This window comes from Ambystoma mexicanum, chromosome 7p (assembly GCF_040938575.1).
Source record: "Ambystoma mexicanum isolate Mex_15411 chromosome 7p, UKY_AmexF1_1, whole genome shotgun sequence".
In the NCBI taxonomy this organism is placed as follows: domain Eukaryota; kingdom Metazoa; phylum Chordata; class Amphibia; order Caudata; family Ambystomatidae; genus Ambystoma; species Ambystoma mexicanum.
The window spans coordinates 143,577,012-143,603,981 of NC_090939.1; the positions used below are offsets into that span (position 1 = coordinate 143,577,012).

At 43.4% G+C, this 26,970-nt stretch overlaps 1 protein-coding gene across 1 annotated transcript in view; it reads left to right on the plus strand.

The window, feature by feature from the left end:
• The window catches only part of TMEM39A (transmembrane protein 39A), a 632,890-nt gene that overhangs the window by 277,570 nt on the left and 328,350 nt on the right, over positions 1-26,970 (plus strand). The window contains exon 3 of the mRNA XM_069635929.1: positions 16,314-16,536. Within this exon, the coding sequence (XP_069492030.1) occupies positions 16,314-16,536 (223 nt within the window). The remainder of the gene's footprint in view (positions 1-16,313; positions 16,537-26,970) is intronic.

Below are 26,970 nucleotides of genomic sequence, written 5' to 3' on the forward strand. Positions count from 1 at the left end.
AGGAACCCAGCTTACAGTGTAAGTGTCACTGAAAAAAGGCAAGCCTGGCATAAACTAAAATAATGAAAGCATTGTTTTCTTTTTTTTCTTTCATCCCGGCGTTTCAGAGAAGGTAACAGTTGGCAAACTGTGAAGGCACAGACCTTGGCAGGAGATTGAAACAAGGCTGTGCCTTTGCCTGAAAATGGACAAGGAATATTGAACTACAATGAGAATTTAGGAGACTGAAGACTTCTCCTATGTTTTGGCGGAACAGAGACCAGGTCAAGAGATTGTCCCCCATGGCAAAGATAAAGTAGGAAAAATATAATGAGGAGAAAAAAAGTTCCCCTGAAGATTTGTGAGTACAATATATATAATTAATTTAAAATACAAATGGACTAACTTGAAATGACAAGGGAAGTTCAAGTGGAAGTTTCTATTTGTTTGTCACTGCGTGTTTTCTTTCACCTGTGCACTGACTTGGGATGAAACTTTCTTTTTGGAACCCCAATAACTCATGTGGAGCTTTTATTGCTGGAAACTAGAGAGCTCTAACGGAACAGCCAAGAGACACTTTATTGTCAAATTCAGAGAGTGAGGGTCAGATTATGTTTTGGACACAGGACGGAGAACTTTATTTTGGACGACAACTGTCTCGTTTGTTTAGCCAGGGAAACCCCCCAGAGTTGGGTCTAGCGAGGCATTCCCCACTATTATTTAAATAAAAGTATTTCACAAGAAGCTTACTACCCGTCAGTCTCTTATGTCCGACTCCTCACACCAGCCTAATGTGACCTTAGAACCAGGTCCTGAGCTGAGGGAGAAACAATCTTGCATGACTTATTTTTTTCTTGGAGCATGAAAAATCCCAATCAGCACATATAAATCAGTAGAAAAAAAAGATTCTGATAACAGAATAAAGATTGGATTCCAAAATTCCCCTCTGGAACACGTGAATTACTCCACAAGAACAGAATACTAAAACTAATTAGTTGGGCCACACTTGGCAGGTCAAATCATTGAAAATGATGAATAATGCTACTCGGGTCATTGTGTACTGACCCACTGTTTCTATTGTTGCTCAGACACATGGGTCCTGACGAGGCAGCCCATTAATGATGGCCAAAACATTGCCAGTTCATTCATTTGTATTCATTGATTGATATTCTGATCGATTTATTGACATTTCATTGATATGGTGATTTATCATAAATTCCTAGACCATTAAGTGCATTGTAATCTAATGAATTTAATATTTATTGAATGGTCTGTTAAACTACAGTAACTCATTTACTATGCATTTGTTTTTGAATGTTTTTGTAAACACGATTTGTTGAATGTAATAAGTTCAGGAAATACCTAGTTTGAGCCATTGCACACACTTTTTTAATTCATTTTTCCCTAATGTTAATTTGATAGATCTGTATATGAACATACATTGTGTTGTTCTGAAACATTATTTTGACTTAATGCACACGTTCCATGTTACTATATTTTTAACATAATTTGCCATTTATATATGAAATAATATTTATTCTGTTACACCAAATAAAAAGATGGCATTTAAGGTGCACATAAAGCGAAACAAGGACTATGCTTGAATATGTTAAGTTGGAACAACCCCCTCTTTTTTTTTGTAGACCACCAAAAAGTTTACCTGAAAGACCTTTTTGTTTTGGAACTTTGATACTTTACTAAGAACTCTATATCGAAAAGGGGAAGTAACCCCATCCTAAACTCAAGCGTGAATCCTTCCTTTCCGAACCCTTTCCCTTCCACCCTTTCCCTCTCCAGGGCTGGTGAAGGTGGAGCGCTGCAGCTTTCCATTCTGAGATAGGAAGGCCTGTGGTGGGAAAAGGGAAGGAGGGACGTATCTAAATGTATATGAATGGCCTTTAAAATGTGATGCCCTTGTGGAGCAGTGAAAGCTACGTCAAGTTGTTAAAGGATTGGACTGGATGCCCATTAGGTCTGAAAGGATGATTAATGCCTAGGGAGAAGGTTTACTGCCACCCTCTCTAGAGAGTCAGTCTTTGAGTGACCGGTTTTTCATGGCAATACTACTTTCTAGAGGCCTATACAAAGTTAATGGGCTAATCTGAGAGCAGGTGTGGCACACAGTGTACAGTTGTACAGTGCTTGAAGTGCAAGTCATTCTGGAATCTGAACAGAGATTGTGGTAACTAATCCAGCCTGGAATGGTGGCCGGTGAAAAGATTAATGGGGTAAGATGACTGCCCTCAGACCAGGCTCCCCTTTGAAACTCCTGGAGCAAGAAAGAAGCCGAAAGACGCAGTAGAGACACAGAAGGAACATTTCACATCTATGGACATGTCTCATCAGAGAGATGGTCTGGATCTTGATATTAAAGACATGTTCTTGCAATTGAGAGCTGGTGTGAACTCCCTCCACCCCCAAAATGAACCCACAAATGTGTCAAGTGGATCCATCTACAAGCGTGTTTGGTCAAACACAGGACCAGGCAGAGGAGAGGAGATCAACTGTTGTGGCCAAAAATGAAGATTTGGAGAGCCAATCAGGGAGGACGAATATTAAAATTGTGGGATTGAGCAAGTAAAGTCCTATACGTTCAAGGAAAACATACGGGAGAAGCTTATTAAAGGTCTATTTGGTGGCAAACACTTCACGGCCCTATATGTTTTTTTCACGATGATCAGGCCTGCTTTGGTGGGTGACCCTTCTCGGCCGATTGTTTGGCTCCAGAACGTTAGGGGCAGAAACACAATACTCAGGCTGGTGAGAGAGAAAGGAAGCTTACTACAACTTGATGGAGACCCAATACAACTATTTACAGATTTTACTTGATCAGTACAGGCTTCCAGGATGTCCTTTTGTGGCGGTCAAGAAATCATTTAAAGATATGAATATTAAATATTCTATGGTCTACACCGCCAAACTACAGGTAGTTTAGGAGGGAAGCATGTTTAAATTTATGTGGTGTAAATATTTCCGTAGCCAAGGAGCCCGACCCAACCAATGATGTTTTGGGGTGTCATTTCTCTTCCCCGAGAACATAAACATGTTTTGAATAATGTGTTAAAATTGTGCATTATACAGCATTCTCTCTGTGAAAAATGGAGTTTACAGCCACAGTTTGCAATTGGTTTTGTTGGGTAACTCTATATTGAAATAAGGATTTGTTTAGCAGGAGCTAAAAGCAGCTCCTGAGTATCGGCATCTCCCAGTAGGCAGGAACTATCTCTGGAAACCAAGAGCTATTATATAGTGCCACAAATATATCGCCCAGATGAGATGCAAACTAACTTTTTGTGAATTAAATATCACCCATTAGGCTTTAAGTGTCTTCTGGTTGTGTCCTACTGCTAATTTATGCACATTCCTAAATGCACAGGATTAATGTGATATGGATACATTTGTATTGCATCAGTTGGCCTGTGGCGCCAAATGTAGCTCCTGGGGTAACTCTTGGTTTTAAGCCAACCAGGCTCTCCTGGGGTATAACCACAAGCAAAGTAGCTCCCAACTGCCCTCAATTTCGAAATCTGCACTCCAATCCAAAAACGAAAGTCGCAAACAGTGCACAGGAGCGTTTCCAATGCATTTTCATGATTTTCATGCATACCACAATATATGCCAATATGAAAACATGTTCACGCTGGCTGTGCCCATACATTTCGATGCTGGCGCCACCAATATATACCAGTATTCCAATAGGAGAACATGCTTATATTTGCTCTGGGCATAATTCCAGTAATGATATTATAAGAAAACATGTCCACACTGGCTGTGCAAGTGTATTGCTGCATCCTCACATAAAAACATACTCATGTTGACTTTACCTTTTAAAAATGCCATGCTACAGTAAGAGAACATGCCCAAAATGGTTGCACAGTGTAGGCCAGTTTAGACACGTAATAACTCTTCATGTTGTTTTATACTTGATGCCCAGCAAACAATGCCATGCCATAGTAAGAAATAGCTAGACTGGATGCACCAAAATGCTAACATAACCACATAATAACACATACCATGCTTGGTTTATAATGGATGCCCAGTAAAAAATAAATGTCATGCCACAGTAAGAAATGACTAGACTGGCTACCCCAAAATGACAGTCTGGCCACGTAAAACAAAATGCTTCATAACCTTTATCTAATGTACAGAATTCTTGACTGGGCATATGATGGATGCACAGTAAAAAAAAATGCTGTTTCTGCAACGGAGCCTTCCCTGCCCCCCACCTGCCAAAATCAGCCCCTCAGATCAGCACAAACACATTTACACAACATTCACTCGCTCATTCACACACAACATTCACCTTCACACCCATACATTATTCACTCGCTCATTTACACACACATTACATCATCCTAATAATTTCTTTTTTTAAATCTCATGCTGCCCCAGCTTGGACTCTGCCCCACTCCAACGCCACCAAGAAAGCCCTTCGGCTCCCACGCAGCACAAACAGGAACCAGGAAGCAAAGAGGACTTCTGACATTGCACCCGATCTGTCTGTGCGGGAAAGTGCAGGAGTGCCCCCTCACACATAGAAGCGTGCAGTTCCGAAGTCTGTATCCCCAAAGCTGGGCACGCAAAACTCTCCTGGCCTTTTATGGTGCATTGGGCCTCAAGCTGAGGAACTAAACTGTCAAATGGCATTCGGGTTACCCTTTGACAGTGCAAGCCAGTCCAGGAGCGCACTCCCACAGCTGCAACAAGCAGTTGACGGTGCGCTCCTTTTTTCCACTCGGCTGGCACTGCAGCTCGTCCATGACGGGCGAGGGTTCAGATGGGTCAGCGGCCCATCACCCATAATGGACGGGCCGCCCCTGAAAGACTCTGCTTCATTTCAGCAGAATCTGCAAACTATTTCGTAAACAAAATACCACGCAGATTAGGGCAGTCTGAGAGCACCACCGCCAAGCAAAATGGCACCTGGACTAATTATCGGGGGGGGGGGGGGAATAAATCGTGGTCTGTTGGAAAAGAAGAGAATGACCTGCGTTTGAAACCCTTTTGAGATCTGTGTTGAGAGATGGAAATACTTTCACCAGACAATAATAATATCCTGGTAAATCGATTGACGTTCCAGTTATAATATCATTAATAACAACTGGCAAAAGGTTCTCCCTCAAAGCTGCATATATCAGCACTGGGAGAGACATAATGGCTGTGAATACTGCATAGTGCAGCCCGCTTTTTTGGTTTGGGATGTTCGATGGTTTGGATTTTTTAATTCTGTGTGGGTGTAGAGCACTTGCTGTTTGGAATTGTCGAAGAGGATGGGGTGAGAATTTGTAGCAAATTGACTGGGATTGTTTGGTGGCGATTATTTCTGAAGTAGTTGAAGATGCTCTCCAAAATATTAAAGACACTCCTGCGACGTACACAACCATTTGATGTAATTGAACTGGAGTTAAGATGCAGAACTTGGTCTCTTGGACTTTGTTTGAAATATTCCTTGTTTGGAAGGTGGCCAAAAGTCTTTAATATTTTGGCCCAAAGAAATGGTCATTCAATGTGACGGGGCGGTGGTGAACATGATGAAGCATTACTGTTGTTGATGACCCAGAATAGAATGGTACTGTTCTCTTTAAAGAGATGGCAGGTAGATATTGGGATTCTGCTGTAGACGCACTTGAATAAGAAAGCAAAGGCTGGGTTTGCTAGAAAATGGGGATGCTACAGGTACTATTCATTCTTTCCTACACATGCTAGGGAGAGTAGCTATCCTGATGCATAGATCCCTGGGTATTTGGTTTCATGACGTTTTTGGTGATTAGAGAAGAGCAGGTCTCTTATAGTCGCATGTTTTCTTCATAATTGTAGAGTTACATTAGTTAAAGGAATAGTGCGCTCAAAAATATTTGCTAAAACAATGTTAAATAGTCTAAAACATAGTTTAAACATATTTTGAATAAAAGTTCCTATGTAAACACTTTGAGCAAACGAGGCTCAAAGCGTTTACATATGAGCATCCATTTTGCCATTTCAGGCAGCCTCCTCAGCTCAGCCCTGTTGGCACTGAACAAGCAGCAAAAGCCCCTTACCGGGAGCGTTTGCTACTGCAGCCAGAGCAGAGCTGAGGAGGCTGCCTTCACTCTCATTTTATGTTTTCAGTGCTCCCCAAGCCCAGAGAAGCACAGAAAACGTAAAATGAAGGCAAAAAGCAGAGGTGCAGCAATTACAAATACAACTGGATACAATTGGAAAACCACAGAAATCATAAATACAGCAACGTTGTTATTCTGACTGCGGCGGCTTTCGCGTGGAGTCTCCTGGGCTCTCCCTACCCTGAGGGAGTTCAGGAGACTCCAAGCGAAAGCCGCTGCAGTTAGAATAACAACGTTTTTGTATTTGTAAATGCTGCAGCATTTACAAATACAACAACGTTGTGTTTCTCACTGCGGCGGCTTTCGGGAGACTCAAAGTGAAATCTGCTGCAGGCAGAAACACTGCAGCATTTGAAACACAACCGCGTTGTTTCTGCATGTCTTGGCTATCACTTTGAGTCTCCCGGGCTCCACCGAGTGATGGCTTCCCCGAGCCCGGGAGACTCAAAAGAAATGAGCATTTACCGAGATGCAGCTTTCCTGCCTGCTGTCTTTGGTCTCTGTCCTCCGGCACCAATGAAGCAAAAGCCACCCAGTGGTAGCTTTTGTTTATTACAGCTGGCTGGCTTTTGCTCCATTAGTGCCGCAAGGGCAAGCACAGGAGGCATCCATTTCACAAAATGGATGCCTCATAGTGCTTCCCATTTTTAAGTTTGAGCTTCATTTGCTCAATACTTTATATAGGGACTTTAAAAAAAAATGTTTAGATATATTTTTTATTATTGGTCATCTTTTTAGCCAATAATATTTTTGAGCGCACTATTCCTTTAATTCATAACCCCCCAATTGGGATATTCCAGAATAATATGATTGGATAGCTGGCCACCTAATTATATCTAAGGATGCCATCCTCTTTTTAGGGGGTGCAGGAGAAACCTTTAATACAGTTTTGAAAAGGCAGATGGACAGATCGACAATGTCCTGCGCCATGTCAGCATTGGCTCAGAGAATACTTCAGAGAAGTGATTTGCATGGACTATGTGATATATGGCGATTAAGAGGTCCTGTAGATCGTGAGCACTCTTTCTTCTCTTTAGTACATGATACTGCTACAAGAATAGATTATATTTTAAAGTCCGATATCTTACCCCGTATGCTCTCAGACCACTTACCAGTATACACTCAGTTAATTCCAGGGGCATGGATGTTCAAGGTAGACTCCCTTACTAATGCTGCCTTTCGAGCTGAAATATTATAAGAAAAGTGTATTTCTTTCAAATTTAATGTAGGATTAGTGTGCTCATACTTAGTATTGTGAGACACCTTTAAATGTTACATACGGGTTGCCATGTATTTCCAAGGAGTCCCAGGGTATTGCAAACAATCGGGAAAGATCTGAATAAGCAGGAGTTGGAATTGAAAGATTTGGAAAGGAGATGCACATTGACAGGGGACAATGCTGTATTGGTTGTGTGACGGGGCCAGCGTTGGGGCCCTGTCAAGGGGATGGAGCTCACCCAAATCCAACATGGGTGCCTGAGTTCAGGCAGGCCCCAGTTATGGTCTTATTTCCTTAGTTTGTAATTACGAGCCAGCATCGCTTATGCTTCTTCATACAGCTTTATTCATACATCAACTAAACTTCCTAAGCTTTACATTCTAGTGTCCTACTCCTACCATTCTAAATTGTACCTAAGCTATAACTATGTTAATCTATGCAAAGACAATACACAACACCCCCCCCCCTTACTTATCACTTAACTGCTTATTAAAGGTGTCAACTATTACATTTGTTCAATCAGTCTAGCTGGCTTGCGAACAATTCTTTGAGATCTGCTTCTCATGTTCACATCATGGGGCTCTTCCCCAATGTCCATGTTCTGTGAATTCACACCAAAGTCAGAGTCTCTGCCTTCAGAATCTTCTCCGCCCAAATCTACTTCTCCACTACTACTTGCACACTCTTCTCTTGGAGCAGACCCCTCACCACCACCCAACAATTCCTCATCATTCACATACAACCATGTCCATGTCAGAACTATTTGACTCAACTCATCCCATTTTTTTCCACACTGTTCCCCCTCATGCCTATCCTGTGTGAATCTTTTGAAAAAGGATACATTTCTCGTGACTTCACCATCACTACCAGTCGCTGTGACCATGGAGCCTTTTACATTTTTGACCTTCAACAGTGTTGGCCTATATTTCGAGTCCATTTTCTTTTGCTGCTTCTGCTTCACAACCACCAAATCTCCTTCCTGTAGTTTTATCTCCGCAGCCTTCCTTTTGCAATCCACCCACTCTTTGGTCTTCAATCGCTTCATTTGATCTCTTTCTGAGTTCGTCATCTTCCTCAGCTGTGTAATCCTCCAGTCTAGGAAGTCTGATTTGCGGCTTGTACCAGATCATCAATTCCACTGGAGAGTGTCGTGTCATCTCATGAGGGGTGTTTCTATAGTTCCTTAGCATCTGTGAAACTACTTGAGGAAACGAGATATCATCCACCAGAGCCCTTTGTCTGGTTCTTTTTAAACTACTCATAAATCTTTCCACCATCCCATTCGCTTGTGGCCACAGGGGCGTTCTTTTGATTTCGGAAACCCATGTGAGCGGCAAATTTACTAAATTCATGCCCTTGAAAAGGTGCTCCATTGTCTGTTTGATTATTTGAGGTATTCCCCACTCACTGAAAAGCTCGACTAATACCAACACCACATGATGAAACGCCGTGGATTGGACTAGTTTTACCAGCGGAAATCTTGAGTATTCATCTATAGCCACTAGTAGATATCCACCTTCCTCCAGTGGGCCAAAAAAATCCAAAGCTACCCGATTCCACAGTCCTCTGGGCAATGGTACCATCTTCAGAGGCATTGCTTGAGTCGCAGGGGACGTTACTTGGCAGGCAAAACAATTTTGTATTGTGTCTTCCACAATCAGATCCATACATGGAAACCATACATGATTTCTCAAAATTTTCTTTGTGTTCACTACTCCCCTGTGCCCCTCATGAGCCAACATCACTTAGGTCTTCCTCAAACTCCTGGGTGCTACGAGCCTATTCACTCTTAGAAGCGTTCCATCTTTGGTTGCAGATAATTCACTGCTTATTTTCGCTAACTTCCTCAAATCTTTCATATCCCCTTCCTCCAAATCCTTTTCTTGGTCAATGCATTGCCACTTCCCAGTCCTTGTGAGTCTAACTGCTACTCTTATCATCGGATCAGTTTGGCTTCTATCCACAAATGTCTCCTTTGTTATCGCAATGGGCAGTGCATTTAATGATATATACGATATATACTCTTCCGCCTCCATCTGCATTATTGAATCCACCATGCTCACCGGATGTCTTCATAAATAATCGGCTGGATTTGCATCTTTCCCTGTCCTGTGCACAATCTTGTAATTGTATTCTTGCAGTCTCATACCCCAACGCTCAATCCTTGGGGGCATCTTGATTCTGGGATTTCCAAATATTGAAATTAGTGCCTGATGATCTGTCACCAACACAAAGGGCTTTCCAATTATAAAATGGTTGACTTTTTCGCAAGCCCACACAGCGGTGAGACTCTCCCTTTCCGCCTGCGAGTAGGCCTGCTCATGTCCCTTAGTGCTCGACTAGCGTAAGCAATAACCTTTGTTTGCTTATCTTCTAATGTCTCATAAGGATTCGTTTGTGCTAGAATTGCACCTAATCCCACTGGGCTAGCGTCAGCAATCACTTCAGTATCCCGTTTAGGGTTAAAGTACGCTAACTGTCTATCATTTGCCAGCTCACTCTTTATCCTCCTGAAACTCTCTTCCCATTTTTCACTGCATGCATACGCTACATCCTTCTTTAAAAGATGTCTTAAAGGCTCAGTCAGCGTAGCATAATCTGGCATGTATCTTGCACAATATCCTACCATTCCAAGGAAAGATCTCAGCTCGGTTACATCTCTTGGGGCCTGCAATTTCAATATCACTCCCACTTTCTCCGGATCTGCTTTCATACCGTCCTCCTGTGTCCAAAACATTTCAGGCTTAGTTTGTTTATTTCAAATTTTTGTGCATTCAATGTTAGTCCACTTTCCTGTAACAGTCTACACACTTGTCTCAAAGCGTTATCATGCTGAGCTTGGTCAATTCCATACACAAGAATATCGTCACTATAGTTGAACACATTTGGTACTGGTGCTATCACTTTCCTGATGGCTTCTTGGAAAATGTCAGCAGCAGAAGAAACTCCAAAACTAAGTCTTGTACCTAAATATCCCTTCATGAGTACTAAAAGTGGTTATTGGACGAGATTCCTGATCAATCACCAATTGATGGTAGCCCTGGTTTAGATCCAATTTACTGAATCTCTTGGCCATGTTCAAACAAATAATCATGTCTTCTATCTTTGGGCCTGGATGCCTCTCTCCCTCAATATGTCTGTATTTGGTATCCTCATGTTCACACAGAGCCGAAGCCGTCCATCAGCCTTGGGAACTACCACCCGAGGAGAAACCCATGGAGTCGGGCCATTCTCCACTCTTTCTATGAGATCATTGTCCCTCAATTGTTTCAGTTCCTGCGATACTCTTTTCTGCAGATGAAAACCTACACGCCTTGGGTGTTGTGGGACAGGCTGAATTGAATTAACAATGTGCAAATGTATGTCATTGGATCTCAACTTTCCGATTCCTTGGAACAGTTTTGGGAATTCCACTTTCAGCTTCTCTAGATCCACCTTTTCTTTCGTCATGGACCTTACGGCTTGAGGCTCCGATGGAATTCCTTGTATCTTTTTTCAGATTGTATCGTACATCAATGAGACCTAAATTAGTTGCAGTCTTGCAACTGATGAGACACCTGCCAACAACGGGACTTTTAATGAAATGTACTTTGGTTGGAATGCATTTCCCCATGTAAATTAAATTGCATTGAAACATTCCTGTATTCAACAATGGCTGTTCCGCTCCCCATTGAAAAATTGTGGCTCTCGAGGCCCTCAGAGGGTATTGGTTGGCTACATTTCCTTGCTCATAACGTTGACTGTTCCTCCAGTATCCACCAGGAACGTTATATCTTCTCCATTCAAATTCACTATTACTCTTACTTACTGCATTTTTATCACTTTCGTGGTTGCCTATTAGCCTCACATATTCTCTGCTGTACCGGTCATATTCATATTCTCTATGGTAGTTCATTGGTTCCACTTCTTCCTCATATGACATTGTTGGTATTGGTGGATTCTCATATGGGTCTTCATATTTTACTCCCTCTTGAGTTTGTGGTTCATCATTGTTTGTTGTTCTCTGTCCCAAATCCTGTGTACTTTGATCAGTTCTTACAATCTGTAATTCATCCATGGCTCTAACGAACCCAGTTTGAGCCAATTGTGAATTTACTCTTGCCCCAGGATAATACCTCATATCCCTTTCTGTAAGATGCTGCCCTCCAACACTTCTTTGGATATCATATCTTCTGTTCGACATGACTTGGGAATTATTGTTTATAAGCGGCATGTTTGTCCTTTCTATGCACATTGTATGGAAATGGTCCTCTTGGCCACATCTTGGGCATAGCTGGCCCATCGCTGGGCAAGGCCCTTTGTGGGGAAATTCAAAGCCACAGCGGTAACACTGTCTTTCACTGCTGCCCCTGCGCATTAAATTAGGTGATCCCACTCCAGGATGTCTCCTTTGCCACTGGACATTTTTATTCATGACAGCTATGGTGTCTATATTCTTCAGGTTTTCTATATTCGCTGCTTGTGCGTCTACCCTCTCATATACTCTGGCTAGTTCTAGTACCTCTTTCATCGGCAGAGGTTTCTTCAAGAAGTGCTTTCTAAATTGTGATGATAGGCATCCTTCAATCACCCTCAGCCGTATTGCCTCATCATCATCATTGAAGTTAGTAAATTCACAGAATGTGGTTTTCTTTTGCAATCTCAGCACAAATTGGGTTATTGTTTCATGAGGGCTTTGTTTGCATTGGTTAAAAACATATCTCTCGTAATCTCTATTTAGCGGGATTATTATCTGTGCATTGATTGCAGACACCAATAGCGGATAGGTCATTCTCTCTTGGGGAGGAATCGTCTTGATAATGCTTTTTATTTCCTTTCCGACCAAATTCGTGAAAATGTCCACTTTATTTGCGGCATTTTGATCCCCTACAGCCCTTAGGAACTCCTTGAATTCCTCAATCCACTCTTGCCACCTCTGGCCCTGTGTTTCTTGTGGCTCCAGCATAAATGGATTTGGCCTTCTTAGATAGTTTAGTGGATTTGTTGACATTAATGTGCTTGCTGCCATCTGGGACATGCTCTGTTGTTCATTTGCATCTTCTGCAGAATGTGTCTTCTAGTGACATTTTGTAACTTTTTGGTTTATTTCCTGGGATAGTTATATGTTTCCTCTCTCTGTGCTTTATAGCTGTTTTCACTTTCTTGTTTGATTGTGCATGTGTATTTCCACTTACAATGTTGCTATTTTGTCTTTAATTGGATATTATTTATTTGTCCATTTAGTGTTTTATTTTCCTCCTCACAATTTCAGTATAAAACATTTTCACTCTATCTGTTTCATTCCGTTTCCTCTTTGTTCCGGTTTACACTTTTGTATCCCTTTGCATTCCTGTGTCTTTGGATGCCCATCTATTTAGGTTTCGTTTATTAAAAAAATGACGTTTTCAAAATGGCGGCACATTTTTACATCCGCGGGTCCTTTTTTCTATTGTCCGTCTGTTATTTCCTTATTATTGTACATGCATTTGCGCACGCAGGTCCCTTTTTTATGTCAACGTCGCTCGCAAGTCAGCTCGCGCGTTTATGTACATTGCTCCCCGCTTGAATAATGCTTCAATGTCCCAAATTACTTTACTCGGCCCCACAATGCACGCGCTTTTCCTCTTCGCTCCCGGAGGTCATATTTCAACATATTGCCGCTACTCCTATCTTAAGCTCAGCTGGTTGATGAGCTGTGTGTCGCTTGTGTTCTTCGTTTTATCCTCTGCAACGCCACACCTACGGTGCTTTTGTTTATGGCGGTCACGGTCCCGCTTGCCTTCAGGTGAGTCTTTTAATTATGTCCAGTTTATCCTCGTCGCCATTGTTATGGTCTTATTTTCTTAGTTTGTAATTACGAGCCACCATCAGTTATGCTTCTTCATACAGCTTTATTCATACATCCACTGAACTTCCTAAGCTTTGCATTCTAGAGTCCTACTCCTACCATTCTAAATTCTACCTAAGCTATAACTATGTTAATCTATGCAAAAACAATACACAACAGCCCCCTCCCCTCCACCCCACCTTAACTGCGGTGATGGTAGCCTCCAGCAAGGAGAAGCAGCACAGCAGTGTAAGGTAGACGCCGGGGCGGGTCTACGAAAATCAAAGGGGTGCTGCGAGCAGCACAACACAGCCTGCGTAACGCAGGAGGATATGAATTGCAGAAAAACAAGGGGTGTTGGAGCACCCACAACACCGGCCATCAAAGAAGCAAGGCTCCAACTGACTGTGTCACCTGGAGCCCACACTGGGATAAGCCCCCACTACACCACCATGGAAATATTCTTTAAAATAAAACCCTTCATGAAAGCCTTTCCCCACTAAACCACCATTGAGTTTTGTGAGGAGGAAAAAGCCTTCAGCGAGGCTTGGGAAAACAGTGGGCCTCAGGGAGCCAGTATAGGCGCAATGTGAGAAATGCAGCAGGGCCCATGTTGGAAAGGGGTAGGGCTTACCCACCCTTTTAAGCACTCCCATGGCCTTCCCCAGTCACACTCCTTGAGCCAGGTAAGTAGTTGGAGAGGGTAAATATCCAATCCTGGGGGGGGGGGGTAAATATCCAATCCAGGGGGGGGGGAGGGGAGGGGAGAGGAGAGAGGTACGCAAGTGTGTGGAAGGAGTAAGCGTGACACTGGGCGAAAGAAGGCAGCATTCATAACTCCCTCAGATTACTAAGCGGACTAGGTTAGGGAAAGCCTAGAAGATCCCTAGGGAGACGGGTAGCATCGTCTTGGGGAAAACATCCGTAGTCACATTCAGAAAAGATCACAGGTGGCACCAATCAACAGCTACTAACATCCCATTTACATATTTGTATTTATTTGAGAGACCCCTAGCCCGACCAAGTGCCAGATTATCCCAAGAGGACCCAGTAGGCCATAAAGAACCTTGACAACAGAAGCCATTCTGACCGTTTGTATTTTAACAAAAATCCTTCGACTTCCCACCAGAGTCAGTGTGGTTCTTTGTGGCGGGCCACCCCGTCATAGTTGAGATATTAAGAGTCCTATTGCCATTAGGGAGGCTGTATTTATACAACAGTCACACAATGCTCGTCAGTATGGGGAAGGTTAGAAACCGTGGAAAATCATGGCCTGGCTGGCAAGAGAGGAATGAAGGAGCATGTTTATTACAGTGCTGGATAGCCAGGAAAGGTGCAATACTAGGACTCTGAGATGTCTGATGCTTTTTTTAGTTTTCCCCTAAGTTGTATTCATCATCACTGGTTAAGGTACAGGCACAGGTTGAGCAGTATTTAGATCAGATAGGATTACATTGGTCAGAGAGTCAAGAGCGAGATGCGTTGGATGATCCGATTAACATTAATTACATTTTGAAGGCCATCCAGAAAATGGCCATCGGCAGAATTCTATAACGTATTTGTTAATATATTGGCACCCCACCTATTTAATATGTAGGATGAAGCCATGGAGAAAATTGACAAGGGGGGGTCCTGGGAGTGTCTCTGCCAGACATTAGTCCTGGTTACGAGAGACTTACCCAGAGTCTTTTGCTCACTATCTTTCACAGAGAAGAAAGCCATGGAGAAAGGCATTATGCCAACGACCATAAGAGCAAATATTATATTAGTGTTAAAGCCCCAAAAAGATCCACTAGACAGTTTATGTATCACTCATCAATATAGACAATAAAATACTTGCTAGAATATTAACAGAGATTTCTTCCTCTGACTCCAGCGTGTGTTCAGCCAGATCAGTCTGGCTTTATCCCTGGGAGATGATCCTCCACCTATGATTTGAGGCGGTTGTTTGGTCTATTACATTTGTTGAAGCCAGAGCTGCATGTGTTTGTTACTCTATTGAACGTAGAAAAGGTGTTTAAATCTGTTGAGTGGACTTTTTTGTTCAGTTCTTCGTAGGATGTGGCTCAGGTTGGGGGGAGGTTCTTCCTTACAGGGTTATGTGGCTACATTGTCGGCCTACAGCTAGATTTTTCTTGAATGGCTGGTTGTCAGAAGGGATACAGCAGATTATGCATGCTAAGCGGGACTGTCCCCTTTCTCCATTCAGGTTTGCCCGGACTATGGAGCCCCTTGCGGCTCTAGTCCGGGAGTGTCATACATAGGTGTATCAAACTATACACAAATCAATTCATTATTTTCCCATATGCGGACAACGTGGTGTTTAATAAAACACTTGAAAAAAGCAGTGCCTATAATGCAAGCTTGGTGGAAGGGCCCATGCCAAGATTGCAGACATATCTGCGGAATGTTACATTTTACTATGACTCGGAATACATTTGAAGGATATTGCAGCCAATAACACGTCCTAAGGTTATATGGACGCCCTTTAGCAATTATTTGGTTCGTAAACTGTCCGATGAGTCTTGGATTGGGTTCCTGTTAATCAGACTCATGAGATGGATAGATGAATTGTTATGTAGTGGGGTGAACTTAAGGGGAAACAAAATAATAAGAGATGCAGCCAGACAGAGCTAACCTTAAAGATCCATTCATAAAATAGAATGGTGAACCACGTGTCGAGAACTTTAACATGTGTGATTGAAACACCAATGAAAGACTTTTATTTCAAACTGAAATCGTTTGTTCTTGTGAATTAGGATTACGGAACTTCTTCTTTCAACTAAAAAATGATTTGCATTTGGATACCCATAACAAGCAATTGGTGTGAAGTAAAACAAATTGTGAAGTTGGACAACTTAAACAATTAAAAGAATATCAGCTTATTGCTCGAACTCTTGTGTTATAACTCGTACTAGTAACATTTGACTCATTAGCTAGCTGCTTAAATTTGTTTTCATAACCTGTTCTTTTGACTGGCGCATTGAGAAATAATCCCAATAATTTCTTTTGTCTGTAAAGGGGAACCAATACCTTGGGATGAAGGGCAAGGGTGGATGTTAAAGTAGATGTCTGGAATTTGGATGTATTATGTTTTGTATTCATGTGGTTCATTATTGAAAGTAAGGAGCATAGATTGCTGTGAAATAGATGATCTTTCTGCTCCCATAAGCAGACTTGTCATCCTGCCCATCTTTCTGTCCTGCAGGAATGGAAGTACCATTGGCCTGTCGGCACCACCCATCACTGCGCTGATCACCCCGGGTCCTGTGCGCCACTGCCACATCCCAGACCTGCCGCTGGACGGGAGCCTCCTCTTTGAGTTCCTCTTCTTCATCTATCTGCTGGTGGCCCTATTCATTCAGTACATCAACATCTACAAGACTGTGTGGTGGTACCCATACAACCACCCTGCCTCCTGCACCTCCTTGGTAAGCCGCATCTTATTTCTCTTCACAGCGGTCTGGTTGTCCCTCCTCCAGATGAGAGCAGACCGTGCTTTCACAGATGGTTTAAGGTTCGAACCAGAAAACTAATGTTTACCTCGTTGGCATCCTAATAGTTCAGATTATTTCATAATACTGCACATACAACTCATTGTGGGGATATATTAGTTTTACGTGCCTGGCACATCTCTAGAGCGGAGTTAAACAATTGATTTAGGTGGTAGTTGCCAAACGTTTTGATTAGATATTTTATATTGGGCAGTAAAACTGTGAAGATAAACATCTGACGTCCTTTGCAGCATTGGCTTATAACAACATTGGTCTTGCTACTGACTCAATGCGAAATCCACCAGTCGAGGTGAGTTTTGGTTTTAGATTAGATGTTTTGTTCAGGGCTCCTTCCTGTGGCCCTGATCCAAAAAACATAACCATGGAGCTGTATGGGTGCAAGCATGGAGCAGGCTCGGATCTGTTAATTGTTTCCTATTTTCTGTTGAGTGTTTTTATTCTCCACTTAGTTGTGTTGGAATTTTTGCCTTGTTTTCGGGATCAAAAGTGGCCTTTATGCTGCTTCAATGTTCGTGCTTACCCATGTTTGAGGTATTGTTAGGCAGAGTATACAGTTTTCAAACAATGTTATAAATATATTTATTACAGCAAGGATTTATCGCATAATTCAGCTACCACGCCTCAAGTTTGGCATTGTTTCTGATGAGGCTGTTTTCCAACTCCAGCTCAGGAAGAGCACCCTCCGCAGAGATCTCAAGGGTCCAAGTGCCATGGGGTTAGAACCATCCAGTCTAGTTTTCTTTTCTCTTGGAATTCGGAGATTTATAAGGAAAACCCCTGCATGTCTCAGAATTCTACAAAAAACGGACTGGATGGTTTTCTCACGCATGGAGCTGATAAACCTAGGAGCTCCGCCTTTTGTGTTTGGAAATTCCATTGTGATGGAATTCAACTTTTTAGTGGAGACTTGGGTTCCGCTGGCAGAGCCTTCTGGGTTCGGTGGTTGTGCATCAATGGGCAGTCGGAACAAAGAAGGTAAGATGATGCTGCTTTGAGCATTTTGTGAAGTATGCAATGTACATGGGTCATTTATTTGGTATATGCTGCCGTACTCTCAGCAGTGTGTAGATCTGAGCCATAGTTCCCTGACTAGCTAAGCCAAAACAGTAAACCCTAGAAATATTGTGCAAGAAGATGGCAGAGTGGGAAGATTTACTGGTCTGTATAAAGCTAGTGCATATGAGTTTAATGCTGACAGTCAGAAAATCAATGGGGAGACGTTTAGGGGCCCCGCCACTGGAGATGAATGGTACAGTATGTTTTTGCAGTGTAACAGGAATGGTGCTGTGAAAACTTGCACCTGAAAAACCTACTCATTGCCCAAGATGTAAATATTCCAGGGCTACATTTAGATATATGGTATGGGATCAGGACCCATTGAATGCCTAATCACGTTGCGTCTCTCACTCTACCTATGTGTGTCTCCTCTCTCTCTACGTCTCTCTCTGTTTCTCTTGGCCTCTGTCTCTCAGCCAGCCTCTGTGTGTGTGTGTGTGTGTGTGTGTGTGTGTGTGTCTCTCTCTCTCTCTCTCTCTGCCTATACCTCACTCTCTGCCTCTGTGTGTCTCTCAGCCTCTGGATCTCTCTCTCTCGTCTTTGTGTCTCTGTCTCGCTCTCTCGGCCTCTGCGTGTCTCTCTGCTTCTGTGTGTCTCTTCTTCTCTCTTTTTTTTTATTCTTTTCTCTTTCTCGCTTATCTTCTTTCTCTTTTTCTTTCTTTTTTCTTTCTCTTTTCCTCTCTCTCTTTCTCTCTCTTTCTCTCTCTCTCTTTCTCCCTTTGTGTGTGTCTCTCTCTGGGTGTGTCTCTCAGCCTCTGGGTCTCTCTCGGCCTCTGTGTCTTTCTCTCTCTCTCTGTCTTTTTCTTTCGGCTCGGCCTCTCTCCTTCTTTCTGGCTTGGCCTCTCTCTCGCACCCAACCTGAACACTGGAACCAGAATACTGTTCTCTGGAGATGAAAGCACTTACAAGTGCTTTCTTTCAACCATTTGGGGCAGAAAAATGATTACCTTTCTCCCCAGAGACCCTGGACGAGGCTCCTCACACCCCCACATCCCAGAAGTCCAAGAACAGCACTGGGCTTTATTTCACACCTTGATCTGCTTTCGACCCGCTGCACACCCCCAGATCTGCTTTTGACACTAACCACTTTTTCAAACTGATTCAAGCCATCCAGTTGCGGACTCTTCTGTCGCCTGCTTGTGCCTCAGTGGTTTTTAAGCCGGTAATTGAAGAACAGTATCACATCGTTGGACCTCTACGTACCATCTCAACCACTTGGAGACACAGACTAGAACATTCTCTCAAATCGGGTAAACAGCAAGAAGGCAATCACTGGGGCAGGACCACACCAAATCACTGCACTATGTCAAGCCGACTGCAACGTTTCGACTCAATTGATCGATTGAGAGCAACTGACTCCACTATCTTGACTCATTGTCAATCACCTAGAAGCCTGTTTCGTCACTGAATAATAAGCCTAAAAAGTATCAGTAGTGGTTCTGTTCTTCTGGCCTTCCTTAAAGGTCACTAGTGAGATTTAAGAACCCACTCTGTACGTTTCTTTGTTTATCCTTCTTTTTTGTAATGTGGTTTAAAAATGTAACCTTACACAATTTCAGCATATATAGAATAACAATAACAGACAAAAAAAATGCAATAATCACAATTAAGATGCTCATAAAATCAACTACTTGTGTAACAGAACATTGCATTTCTAAAAATGATTCACTTGTTTAAAAGTAAATCATAAAACTATTTCAATTGATTTTTTCTGCAATAGTTTAAAAAGTGCTATTACAAGTGCAATACTGCCTTCTTCCATCATTCACGACCAGAACGACTAACTAGCGTGTTCGAATCGATAATATCCAAAGGTGCTAAAATACAATTGTCTGATTTGGCCTCTTCTCGGGCAATCCAGAATTAAATGTTTAAGTGTTTCGAGATGGTCAATACTCAAACATAATCTACAATTCCTAGCTACTTTTATGTAGGCCAATTCTTGGTCTGAGACATAAGTGTCGGTACTAAGTTAAACATAAACCCTAACACAGATGGTACGAACCATATTACAAGGAAACAAATATATTTAGTTAACCTATCGCGTTTCCTTGTAAATTTAGAATACTCAGCTAGAAACTGGTATTTACTTAATTGATCGATCGTTGCCCTCCATAAAGACATAACGCTTTTGCTTTCCCTTATTCGGATTTCCGATTAATTTGATCAGACTCAAGCAAATGTACTATTACACTAAATTCAGTAAGCAAAAGAATGGTGAAATCCATCAGAGCCATAATGAAGTGTACAAACAAGGACTCTGAAGGGGGATCAATGATATTCAAATCAAAGCTTAGTTTCTTCCACAATACTACTGTACCCAAGGAGATCGGGACCAACTCATGTCTTATGGTACAATTTGGGAGAGAAGAGGGAAGTCACAAAACTCCTTTCCAGATTAAACTCTGATTGGAATTAAGGTATGTCCCCAAATCTGATCAAATGGTGTCGAGTCCATAAATAATATCCAGAACTATTTATCTATATAACCTTTTCAAACTGGAAATCAAGAGAATGTACTCAGTCTCTTACAAACTCGATTCAATTGAGCAATGAGAGGCTGTAACCTACCTCTGAAATCCTGCTTTACCCTAGATATGGAATTGTTACCAAAAAAATTGAAATCAAGGTAACGAATGGTATGAACTCCTTCCAAATTGGCTCAACTGACACTCCAATTCATAACTTTTGGCTTCCTTTTCGTTGAGAAAACTCGTTTTTGAATTGTTCCCATTTATGGCCCGATTATTATCCACTGCATAGACGTCCCATTTAGATAGATTCCTCTGTAATCCCGCCGGTGTGAGATCAAAAAAGATCAAGTTACTCCTTAACTTTGTAAAGACCTCTTCATTGAACCTGAACATTGCTTCTGAAAAATAGTGGCAGTCTCCCTCTGTCTTCCGATTCAGAGTGCCCCTCTCACTCCAAAGTCTGCATTTCTGTATCTTCCTCAACAGGGGTAGATCATTAGTGATTTTATTTGTTGTTTGTAATTTTTGTTTAATTCAAGTCTCCTATTCATTGTTTGGATGCCTATTTGCTGCTGCACACCCTTCCTGAAGTAAATAGCCTGCCCATGGCCCACATGACCACAAGAGACAAATTAGGTATTCCGGTCAGGCTGTGTCTGTTTATCCTTAATCAGTGAGATCACAGCTGTTTCTTTAGTGGTGCGGGGCTGAGTGGATGTGTACACCACTCAACCCTATATTCCTGAAAAGCTGTAGTCCTGACATACCTCACTCTCACTCCATCTGTGTGTCTGTCTCCCTCTCTCTCTCTCTCTCCCTCTCTCTCTCTCTCTCCCCCCCTCGGTCTCTCCCTCGGTCTCTCCCTCTCCCCTTGTCTCTCCCTCTCTCTCTCCCTCTCCCCTTGTCTCTCCCTCTCTCTCTCCCTCTCCCCTTGTCTCTCCCTCTCTCTCTCCCTCTCCTCTTGTCTCTCCCTCTCTCTCTCCCTCTCCCCTTGTCTCTCCCTCTCTCTCTTCCTCTCCCCTTGTCTCTCCCTCTCTCTCTCCCTCTCTCTCTCCCTCTCTCTCTCCCCTTGTCTCTCCCTCTCTCTCTCTCTCCCCTTGTCTCTCCCTCTCTCTCTCTCCTTGTCTCTCCCTCTCTCTCTCCCCTTGTCTCTCTCTCTCTCTCCCCTTGTCTCTCTCTCTCTCTCTCTCTCCCCTTGTCTCTCCCTCTCTCCCCTTGTCTCTCCCTCTCTCTCTCCCCCCTTGTCTCTCCCTCTCTCCCCTTGTCTCTCCCTGTCTCTCTCTCCCCTTGTCGCTCCCTCTGTCTCTCTCCCCTTGTCTCTCCCTCTCCCCTTGTCTCTCCCTCTCCCCTTGTCTCTCCCTCTCTCTCCCCCCTTGTCTCTCCCTCTCTCTCCCCCCTTGTCTCTCCCTCTGTCTCTCTCTCCCCTTGTCTCTCCCTCTGTCTCTCTCCCCTTGTCTCTCCCTCTCCCCTTGTCTCTACCTCTCCCCTTGTCTCTCCCTCTCTCTCCCTCACCCTTGTCTCTCCCTCTCTCCCCTTGTCTCTCCCTCTCTCTCTCTCCCCTTGTCTCTCCCTCTCTGTCTCTCTCTCTCTCTCTCTCTCCCCTTGTCTCTCTCTCTCTCCCCTTCTCTCTCTCTCTCCCCTTCTCTCTCTCTCTCCCCTTCTCTCTCTCTCCCCTTGTCTCTCCCTCTCTCTCCCCCCTTGTCTCTCCCTCTGTCTCTCTCTCCCCTTGTCTCTCCCTCTGTCTCTCTCCCCTTGTCTCTCCCTCTCCCCTTGTCTCTACCTCTCCCCTTGTCTCTCCCTCTCTCTCCCTCACCCTTGTCTCTCCCTCTCTCCCCTTGTCTCTCCCTCTCTCTCTCTCCCCTTGTCTCTCCCTCTCTGTCTCTCTCTCTCTCTCTCTCTCCCCTTGTCTCTCTCTCTCTCCCCTTCTCTCTCTCTCTCTCCCCTTCTCTCTCTCTCTCCCCTTCTCTCTCTCTCCCCTTGTCTCTCCCTCTCTCTCTCTCTCTCTCCCTTTGTGCAGTATGAGTAGTGGGGCCTCCTAGGACTTTCCCATTAAGGAAGAAGCGCGTTTGTCAGGTGTTTATCAGGCGATCAGGGCTTGCCGACGAATCGGTCCATCTGCAGCAGTGGCTCCTGAACTTTGAGCTTGCCGCTCCTGAACCCCACAAAAAGTTGCTTCAATTCGAGTAACACCTGAGGGCTTGGGCTAAAAATCCCTCTTTTGATGTCATGTTGGGTCTTTTGTCACAGATGGCCTCAGGATCACAGCAGCTAAACAGGTCAGGGTTTTGAATACATGGTTTAACTAAGGACCTTTCTTTCTTTTTGTGTCTGTGTCTTTGTTTTTCTTCCTCCCCTTCTTTCTTCCTCCTTTCTTTCTCCCTAGCCCATATTTCTGTGAATTACAAAAAAGTCACTAGAGATTAATAACCCCTACTGTCTAGGATTTGGCTGGCTAGTTGTGAGGGCCTAAAGGCAATCTCCTTCTCTCTTACTCTCTCTGGGAATCTCTTGTAGGTGGATCCTACGAAGGGGTGCCTTCCAATCACTCAGGTCTCGCTCTCTTAGCCATTCAAGCGCTTGTACTCCCCACCTTCCCACTCTTCTTCCTCAATCTGTCCCTCTGATGTTCCACTCTCCTCTACGCCCGCCTTTCTCTCTCTACTTCTCTCCTCTCCCACTACTCTCTTCTACCTATGTACTCCACTCTCCTCTCCCACTAGGCTCTCCTCCCACTAATTCCAACTGTACACTCCAACCCTCCTTCTTTCAGTCACCCTTATTTTACGCTCTTTCAACCGTTCCATTCACCCTCGCATACACCCATTACTTTAACACTTAATCTCAATTACTCTGTTCACTCCCACTACACGCACTCTCATGTGCAAGTACTACTTTCTCTTGCCAACCAATGCCTCTTTTTGCACACCCTCTCTGTAATTGTCTGCCACACTCTGCTGTACTGTCCGTCCATGGCCTGGTCTGTCTGCCTCCTCCTTCCTTGTCCTCACCTGAATAACCCCCACTACCCTGACCGTGCCCTCATTTATCCTCTCCTTTCCCATGGTCCACACCCTCGGCTGGTTCCCTGGGCCAATCCCTGTCTTGCAGTACCCCAGGTGCCTGGTTACACACGACAAACCATAAACTAGTCCTTAAGCCCTGGCCCCTTTTTATCTGTAGGTCCACTGGTGTTCTGCAACTGCGGCCCACTGTAAACAAAGTCAGTTGATATCCATGTTTAATGGAACATCTGGATTGCCGGTCTGTGTTGCGCAACATTCCACTGTCTTTCTGTTCGCTGCCACATCTCTCTCTGGTGAGCTGTCTGATCGGGTCTCCACTGAAGGATTCCTTGTCTCTGCATCCTACTTGACAAGAGCAGCTACTGGACAGCATGTTGCACATCAGGTATGTAGCAAGTGAAAGTGGTACTTTGTCCTTTCTACATGTGCCTGGCTAATGCAGTGACTGGGACCCTCCCAACTCCCTCACACCGCCTCTGGGCAGGACTGGATTTGGCCAACACAGTGGTAGGCCTGCTGCGCAAGGGTAAGAGAGGTTCCTCATTCCCCCCTGACAGGGACAGGTCCCTTTCTGCCTTTAAAGGTGTGCAAAAGCAACAGGGAAGCTCCAATGCATCTGTCCGTTCCTGTGACTTTCTCGTATTTGATTGGTGCAACATTGCAGCACTCAAAATCTGGCATTCCCTGGAAAGGCTGGATATGAGACCGAAGCCCGTTTTATTTTTTATTTTTTTTTGCTGGGAGGATAGCTTGCGGAGGGTGGGGGGAGGGGCAATGTGATTGTTTATGAAACAAGACTACGCGAACAGCATTGGTTAAAACATTTGTCACCCATGTAGAGGCTGGAATTCGACATGTAGCACAACAGAAGAACCCAATTTCTTATTTTTCTTTAATGCACGAAATTGTACAGTTTGCCCTTCTAGAGAGATGTGCCAGGAAATCTGGCACATCTTGCAAGAAACAAGACAACAAAGCATAGCAATTTTACTAGACAATAGACCATGCTTTCCAGGAAAATGAGACATTACCACACCCCCAACCATCGAATAGATGTAAGACTATATTGCTGTCACATAGCAAAGACTACTTTGCACCCTTCTGGGGATGACTGAACAGCAGGTATTTCCTCACTGGTGCTCCAACTGGCACTTTGTGTCCTGCTGAAATGGCTGACCTGTAAACTCTTGCAGTCGCTATGGCCTTGCCATCAACTGAACTTGCTCACTGTCGCCACCAACTGCATCAGTACCTTGACCACACACCAGTCACTCATTCTGCCCATGTAACCCTGTATCTCTTTGCCCTAGAATAGGTGTGAGAGTCCTTGATGAGGAACCTAGCTGACGCTAATAGGTGATAAGTTCCAGCATCCCATTTGCTATCCTATAAGGGATTTGATCGGAAATAAGTTCTCTGGGGAAGTGGGATTGGAGAATCTGAGGAAAGTTCAGAAAATTGAGAAACCAAGTATGGGTCATCCAAAGGGTGCTTGACATTAGACCTAGTGACAACCTCTCTTGCATTGCCTTCACTAGAACTCCTACTATCTTGGTGAAGTGGGGAGAGAATATCCCGGACCCAAGTGGTATCCAAAAGCATCCATGGCTATAACTAAATAGCCAGTCTCCAGCTGAGAAAGCGGGGCAACTGCCTCTTGAGAGTCGAGGTGAACAAGTGAAACCGAACCCAAGTTTCTCAAAATAACATGAAGATTCTAGGATCCAGTTCGGCTAATAAACAGCTACCACTCTTGCACACCCCACAGGTAGCTGATGTATCTCACTGTGGTTATGTTGACTATCCTGAGGAGGATACGGGCATCCTTCACATAGGGCTCTGATCGTAACCGAACCAGCCAGAATCTCCAGGGAGTTTATATGACCTCTCCATGGACCAGTTGTCTCTTCTAGGAACCTCACCACATTGAGAGCCTCAGTCCCATCTTCTCCTATATGGTTAAAAAACCAGACCTGTGACAACATAGTATGGCTGTTCAATACGTACATGTGGTCTAACTACGCAGTGCAGTTCTATTCGAGCCCCTTAATCCAAGAGCAGGGTCCAAAATTGCTGTGGAGCTATTTAGCACCTGGTTATAGCCCAGGAGAACGTGGTTGGCTTGAACCAACCGCTGCCAGGAGTTACATTTGGCTCCACAGGCCAACTAGTTCGGTGCAAATGTATCTGTATGACATTCCCCCTGTACATTTAGGAATGTGTATAAATGGGCATTAGGAAACATACAGCAGGCCTTGAAAGCATAATGAGAGAGATCTCGCTTACTGGGTAATGCCAGATACCCAGGAGCTGCATTTAGCTCCTGCTAACCAAATCCTTATTTCGATCCATGAAGGGCACCAGGTCATTGTATGATAGGCCCCTTATTTTCAGCCTCTGGAGGGCCTTGTGATGTAAAGGTATTGGAAATATCGTTTGGATGGATGTTGAGCAACTTCAGGGACAGCTTAATGTTAATGCATTAATGCTTAATTTCCCTTGGTTGCCAAAGTGGCTTTTATTTGGAAACCGAGACATTCTAATGCTAGGAAGGGAGTCTGTTTGATTTAGAATTGATCAAGAAACCCATACTCTGCAGGGGCGCTACTGACATTTTCCAACTCAAGTTTTCCTCACACATGAGAATCATGACCTGCAGGTAAATAATCAAATGTGCTCCCTCTGGATAAAAAGCTGATGCCACTGGTAACTAAAAGAAAAGTTTCTTTGGGTGAACAAAATGTACTATCATGTGCACAACCAAATGCTCCAAACCAAATGAGACTGGCTTCACCTTACACAAAGAAAAAGATCAGTTAGCATTTTTAGATTTCTGCATCGGCATAATCATACAGAACTTTACAGAAACCTAACGGATAAAAACACTTCACTGCATTTTGATAGTTTTCATCTGGCGGGTCTTAAAAGTAATCTAGCCGTTGGTCAATTTGAAAGGGTCAGATGGAAGTGTACCAAGAAAGTTCAATTAGACTACGTTGCAGATGACTCGAAAACATACTTCATGAAACAAGTTTCTCCTAAATAAATTGAAACAAGCAAAAAAAGAGATGCTAATGAAACTGAGAAATATCCTTGCAACAGAGATCCAAGAAATCCACCAATAGACTAGTTTGTGTGACTACTTTTAGTCCTATTAGTAGCATTCTATAAAAAGCAATCATAAAGTACTGAGATAAAAAAACATGTAAAGCCTGGAAGTTTAGCATTGAAACAATTGTTTGCCTTCAAACAGAACAGTAATCACACAGATTTCGGTACACACTTATCCAACTCTGGAAATCTGTTCCTATAATGACATTGTGGGCTTTAACTCATGCCCATGCCCACTTTAAATGTGGTCATTGCACAGCATGCCCGTTTACAGATAATGTAAAGATCTTTCAACACAATTTTGTATGGCATCTTAATTTTCACACTAACTGCATGAAAGTAATATATGAAATGTAGTGCCCATGTGGCCTACTATGAATAGGAAAAACTACTACACAAGTGAGACAAAGGATATCTGAGAACAAATGCAGTATATGCAATCGGGTAGAGGATAAACCACTTGCTGATCGTTCATTGAAAGCTGAACACACGGACTGGAATTTATCCTGGCTAGTTATGTAACACATTTTCTCTGTCTTTGTGATATCATCTGTAACTGTGTTGTACATCATTTTCATTGATCCCACTGTAAAATTACATGAGTAGACAAGGTGACTAATATTGAACCACTAGGGCTTGACACCAGAAATATTTTGCCATAACTCAATGCACTGGTTTGAAGAATA